A 7,031-nucleotide genomic window follows, 5' to 3' on the forward strand; every position below is an offset into this window, starting at 1 on the left:
AAGTGTCTGTTCATGTCTTTTGCCCATTTCTTAGCTGGATGACTTGATTTTTAGGTGTTGAATTTGATAAGTTCTTTATAGATTTTGGATACTAACCCTTTATCTCGTATGTTGTTTGCAAGTACCTCCACCCATTCCGATGGTTGCCTTTTAGATTTGTTGATTTTTTTTCCCTTCGCTGTGCAGAGGCTTTTTATCTTGATGAGATCCCAATAGTTCATGTTTACTTTTGTTTCCATTGCTTCTGGAGACATGTCTGGTAAGAAGTTGCTGCAGCCTAGGTTAAAGAGGTTGTTGTCTGTTTTCTCCTCTAGCATTTTGATGGTTTCCTGTCTCACATTTAGGTCTTTCATCCATTTTGAGTTTATTTTTGTGTATATGGTGTAAGAAAGTGGTCCAGGTTCATTCATCTGCATGTCACTGTCCAGTTCTCCCAACACCATGTGCTGAAGAGACTGTCTTTTTTTCCACTGGATATTCTTTCCTGCTTTGTTGAATCCACTGAAACCTATGGAAAGCTTAGGAAAGAAATTACAGAAGACACAAAGAAATGGAAAAACATTCCATTCTTGTGGATTACTAGAGCAAATACTGTTAAACTGTAGTTACTACCCAAAGCAATCTATACATTCAATGCTATCCCTATCAAAATTACACCAGCATTCTTCACAGAGCTAGAACAAACAATTCCAAAATGTGTGAAACCAGAAAAGATGCCAAATAGCCAAAGTAACGTTGAAAGAGATACCTATAGCTGGAGGCAGCACGATTCCAAACTTCAAGCTGTATTACAACGCTGTTATCATTAAGACAGTATGGTACTGGCACCAACACAGACGTATAGATCAATGGACCAGACTCGAGAATCCAGAAATGGACCCACAAATCAATGGCCTATTAATCTTCAACCTACCAGGAAAGATATCCAGTAGAGAAAAGAGAGTCTCTTCAGCAAATGACTGGACTCTCCGTACTATGTTCTGTAAGAGTAATGAGGGTGAGCATCCTTGTCTTGTTCTGATCTTAGAGGAAAAGCTTTCAACCTTTTGCCACTGAGTATGTTACCACAAGTTTGTCATATATGGCCTTTCTTATGTTGAAGCACATTCCATCTACAACTAATTTGTTGAGAGTGTTTACCATGAAAATATATCATGTTTTCTCAAATGCCTTACTGCATCTATTTGGAAAAACATGAATTTTTCATTCCACTCTAGTCATGTGATGTATTGCATTGACTGATTTGTGTATGTTGCTTTGTCCCGTATCCCTACTACATCCCTCTTGATCATGGTGTTTGAAACTTTAAATGTGCTGCTGAATTCGATTTATCAATATTTTGTTGAAAAATTTTGCATCTATATTTTGCAGAGATACTGGTCTATAGGTTTCCTTCTTTTTTTCTTTCTATGACTTATCTGTGTTTTACATAATGTTAATGCTAATCTTGTGAAATGTGTTTGGGAGTGTTTTGTCTCTTCAATTTCTTTGAAGAGTTTGAGAAGGGTTGGTGCTAGCTGTTTTATAAAGATTTATGAGGGAAGAGGTAACTATATTTGTATCAGACAAAATAGACTTTAAGCTAAAAATGAAAACAAGGGATAAAAACTTCAGTATATAAGGGGGTCAATTCATCAAGAAGTTATAACAAGGGTAAATATATGGGAACCAACATGGGAGCACCCAAATGTATTAGGCAAATGCTAACAGTTATGAAGAGAGAAATAGACAACAATATAATAACAGTAGGGACTTCAATATTCTAATATTAACAATGGACAAATCATTCTGACTGAAAGTCAACAAGGAAATATTGGACTTGAGCCATAATTAAAAACATTCAATACACATATATGGAACTTTCATCCAACAGCAATGCAATGCATATTCTTACCAAGAACACCAGGAGCATTCTCCAGGATAGACCATAAGAAAATTTATGTAACAAGTCTTTGCAAATTGGGGAAAATTGCCCTCTTGCAAGTGTCTTTTTTGATCACACTCCGATGAAAATGAACATCGACAACAAAGGAAAGCCAAGAAAAAAAAAGGAAAGCTCAATTTTGCAAAGATGTAAAAATAAATAACATACCTCCCCCAAATCAATGGGTCAAACAAGACATCAAAGGGAAATCAAGAAACATCTTGAAAAAACGAAGAGAAAACACTACTTAGTAAATTATAGGATGCTGCTAAAGCAATGCTAAAGGGAAAGTTTACAGCATTTAAAGGACTACAGTAAGACAAAATATTCTTATATAAACAACCTAGCTTTACTCCTCCAATAATTAGGAAAAGACCAAAATAAGCTCCAAGTTGGCAGAAGGAAAGAAATAACCAAGATCGAGCTGAAATAAATGAAATGGACACCATAAAACAATTGCAAATCAACTTAGAAGGAAGAAGAGAACCAGAACTCACTGTACAAATGATCTTCTTTTGAGGTCTTCGAAGGAAAGTTAGGTAAGGTTCATTCTACTAGACTAAATATTATTAAGGTCATAAGCACTATATAGTCTACTGGTTCACTACACTGGAAAGAAGTAACATGGCTCATTTGCAATACAAAGCCAATCACGTGTGAAAGGAACACAAATCTTTATGTGATTATTTAGTATCATACTATTCTGATCATATCAGGCTTGCTTCAAACTGATTAAAATTAAGTGATTCGAAGTACATCATGCACACGAGAGTGGAAGTAGCTTCAGGGTAAAGTCTGATGACATTTCCCATGTTGTACACCTTCTATCAACTGCGCTGAGATCCATCATCAGAATATAAGCAGAACCCCGAATTCTCCTCCCCCACTTCTCCTTCCAGTCGTGACTCTTCTGGGCAACCACTATTCTGGCTTCCAATACCACAGATTCATTGTGCCTGCTTTTGAATTTCACATGAATTAAAAGTAAATTTTATACCATTCAATTAGAACAGTATGAACTGTTCTGCAGCTGGCTTCCTTCACTCAGCAGTGTGTTTGCAAGAGGCATTCATGCTGACGTATGTAGCTATTATTTGTTGATTCTCATTATTGTATACATTCCAACAGAGGATACATCATAGTTATTTTTAGATTCTTTTATTGAACCCATGTTCTCCCCACTAGAATATTGAGCTCCATGGAGACAGGGCTGAGTGTTGTGATTGCTGATCACAGTCGAAGTCAGTGGAACAATGGCCTAGACAGAGGAGGTGCTTTATAAGGATTTGTTGACTTCAGTGACAACCGGGTTGTAGTCACCCAGAATCTGCAAACCCTGTATTAGCTCCCTCTGGAGCCTGTGGTTCCTCTCAGCAGTCTCCTCAGCGCCCCCTTGACCTCCTTGTTCCTCAGAGTGTAAATGAGGGGATTCAGTAGGGGAGTCACCAGAGTGTAGAAGAGCGCAATGCTTTTGTTGACATCCTGCGAGTAGCTGGAGGGAGGCTGGAGGTACATGGAGATGAGTGTGCCAAAGAAGATGACCACCACCATCAGGTGGGAACCGCAGGTTCCGAAGGCCTTCCGCCTGCCCCGGGCCGATTTGATCTTCAGGACGGCCCTGGTGATGTGGCCGTAGGACACTAAGATGAGCGACAGAGGCACCACGAGGAAGAAGACACTGACCGCGAAGAGTTCAGCCTCGTTGAAGGAGGTGTCGGCGCAGGCCAGCTTGAGCATCACCGGCACTTCACAGAAGAAATGGTCCACCTGGTTTCTCCCGCACAGGGGCAGGGTCATGGTCAGGGCCGTCTGTAGCACCGAGTTGCCGAACCCTGTGAGCCAAGCAGTTAGGACCAGGCGCAGGCAGAGCTGCGGGTGCATGATGATCAGGTAGTGCAGTGGGCGGCACACGGCGGCGTAGCGGTCATAGGCCATGACCGACAAGAGCACACACTCCACGCCCCCGAGCCCCAGGGCGATGAGGAGCTGGGTCACGCAGCCGCCATAGGTGATAGTCTTGTCCCGCCCCTTGAGGTTGGCCAGAGTCTGAGGGACGGTGCAGGTGGTCAGACACAGGTCCATGAAAGAGAGGTTGGAGAGGAAGTAATACATGGGGGTGTGCAGGCGAGGGTCCCACAGCGACAGGAGTATAATGGTGCCATTGCCTAGACAGCTCAGGACGTAGCCCATCAGGATGACCACAAAGAGAGGCGTCTCCAGCTTTGGCCTGTCGGAGAAGCCCAGGAGGAGGAATCCTGAGGAGGTGCTGCCATTCGCTCTTTCCATGGCACTCAGTCTGCACAGTTAGCAGGACTCCCTGTTTTCTCTTGCAGCTTCAGTCCAGCCCTGTTTTCCCAGGGTGGGCTCGTGGATTCTGGGTGGAGGCCTGAGAGTTTGCACACACCCTTCCTTGTTGGGGAGCGACGGGGTGATAAACAGTCCCTGAACGGGAGCATCTTCTGTGTTTCAGGCACTGCCCTAGACGTGGGTGCACTTTCTCCCAATGACTGTCTGAGGTTGGCACGTTCCTGATCTCTGTTGACTAGATGAGCGAAGTGAGTGTGAAGGAGGTTCAGTAAGTTTCCCAGGGGCACTCACCAGGCTTCAGACTGACTCCACAACCTGGGCTTTTGACCAGCAGGGACAGTGTCTTTTCGTGAATGCATGAACACTGAAGGTAACTGTAGTTTCTCAAAAAAATTAATCTAGTCGTTCTGAGTAAGGTGCAAATTTGCACTGTCCCTTCCCTCTATGTTTGTTTGCCATCAAGAATTGAAATACATGCGTCTCGCTCCCTTACTTCTAATTTGTGGGGAGAAAAAAAATATGTTTTCTGAAAGTGTATAGATAGAGAAATTTACCATTACCAATTTTATACAAGGGGAACAATACATTTTGATGCATGAACTAATGAACTCTGGGGATGGAGCCTGAAATCGTTATGATTGGGAAGCATCTATTGGAAATGATTGAAGAATTTATCGTGCCCAGTGTTCACTTTGCAGGATGACTAAGCCTGACTAATAATCACTGACAGCAATTTCAGTAAAATGTCAGGAAATCATCAATCCAATGTTTCATTTTCTTTTGTCTCACATTACAACTCCCTTTCAAACTTTTTCAGTGTAGTGGAGAAATATTTTATCAGCATCTCAGTCTGTACTTCCTATAAAGGCCAACCTCGTAGGAATCATTCTGTTTTTTACCAAAATCATTGGGCTTGCTCTTAGGAATAACCTCCCTTCACCCTTCGCACCATGAGGCAAGCTTAATAATAAATACAACCTGGAGAAGAGTTATAACTCATAAAGTGATGGAAAAGAATCTGGCATTTACTAGAGTCACAAACAGTCTTTGTTGAATGAATCAGAATAGTCAAGAAGATTATGAACTTGAACACGTTATTGAAAATGAGTCTAGGGTTTATAGACACTCAGAGACAATAGCAAAGCAAAGGAAATCCTGAGCAACAGGTAGATAGTCTTGATTACTCAAATTCTAGTATTTTTTCCCCAAATGCTAAGTTGTATGGAAACTTGCAGAACTCTATATTTTTAAAAGTAACTTTTCTAATAGCAAAATCAATGACGAGCCAAGAGGAGCTCCGGTCACCTCTCTATTATGCTTCCTTTAGGATTCTTGTTCCATTTATCCTTTTATTCCTAAATCCTCTCACTGCTTGTTTGGCTGTTGTTGCTGTGTTGCTGAAGGGTAAAATGAATTTGAGAAAATCAGTTTAAAAAGGCAGTAAAGTAAGAAACAGAATACCAGGATCATAAGTATAAGTCTACCAGTAATAAGCTTTGAGATTCTCAAGACTACTCTCCCACCCCAACTGTCCCCTTCAAATAAACGACATGATGTTTCTAGCTTTCAATAGGAAATAGGAGATATAATGATTTCAGCTCTTTGTCGAACCCTGGGAGGTTTATGTTCCAAAAGATCCATTGTCCCATATTGAAGAAGCCTCCTCAGTCCTTGCTTGTCTGTAGCAACAGCCTGGCTCTTAACGTCTATATCTTCCACATGATCAGGCCTTGGTCCCAAATATCCAGAATCATACAAAGGGCACTAGTCAGTAGAATTTGTCACATGTTATTGGGACTTACCTCTGCGTCTTCCCTCTATCCATGTGCTGTGAGGGTGAGAGAAGGGGCTTCTGCAGGCCATCGTGGTGCCCAGAAGAAGGCTCCCACAGGGTTTACAATATTTCTGGAAGATCAACAAAACAGCTCATCACTCAGCCAAGAACTTGATTCTCAATGATTTTGTTCTTCTCAGTGATGCAGAGAAAGTGATCGGAACCAAGAAAACATATATTCTGCTAGGAAGCGTGTAAAATGCATCGTGCCTAGAAGGGAAGAATTAAGTTGACATAGACATTTTCACACGAATTTCCATATGCTGTATTATTTTCCTAGGCTTGATAACCAAGCTCCACTAACCAGGTCCGTCCTCAGGACAGCAGGAATCCATTGTCTGATATGTCAGGAGGACACAAGTCCAACACGAAGATATTGGCAGGACCTCTGAAACCTGTCGGGGAGAATATACATCTTTGGACCCTTCTAGTCTCTGGTGGCTTGTTTGCTGGAAGTTTTGGGATTTCTGTGAGTTGTGGCTGCAGGATTTCAACTACTGCCTCTGTAGGCAGATGGCTTCTTCCTCACCTGTCTACTCTGTCCTTCTTATAGAAATACCAATCACTTTGTGTTAGAGCATGCCCTGATTGAGTGTAACCTCATCTGAACTTGAATATGTTTGCAGGAACCTTGTTTTCACATAAAGTCCCATTAACCTGAACTGAGGTTTAGGGTTTCAACCACTTTTCTGGTGGGGGAGGTTTGCAGGGGTCACAATTCAACCCAATAGCAATAGTAGAATGCACATATGCCTGTGAAATGATAAAAGTTCTTTATTATAAATGAATACCCGCATGCAGTGGTAAGACCAAGGTATGAGTTCTATCTGATTTCAAGTTCTCGTATTCTCTTATTCCTGGAGCAGAAGCCTACAGTAGTGGGAAACACTGACTCCCCATATCTGGCATGAATATCCAATGAAGGCAATTGTCCTATAGACCTGTTTGTTACACTCACAGATCTGA

At 41.7% G+C, this 7,031-nt stretch overlaps 1 protein-coding gene across 1 annotated transcript; it reads right to left on the reverse strand.

The window, feature by feature from the left end:
• Window positions 1-3,265: 3,265 nt before the first annotated feature.
• Window positions 3,266-4,226, reverse strand: LOC132675279 (olfactory receptor 2B8-like). Its single transcript, XM_060627684.3, has one exon. The coding sequence runs from the start codon at window positions 4,208-4,210 to the stop codon at window positions 3,266-3,268; it is 945 nt and encodes a 314-aa protein (XP_060483667.3). The 5' UTR covers window positions 4,211-4,226.
• Window positions 4,227-7,031: the final 2,805 nt, after the last annotated feature.

Source organism: Panthera onca, chromosome B2, assembly GCF_046562875.1.
Source record: "Panthera onca isolate mPanOnc1 chromosome B2, mPanOnc1 haplotype 2, whole genome shotgun sequence".
NCBI classification, from domain to species: Eukaryota; Metazoa; Chordata; class Mammalia; order Carnivora; family Felidae; genus Panthera; species Panthera onca.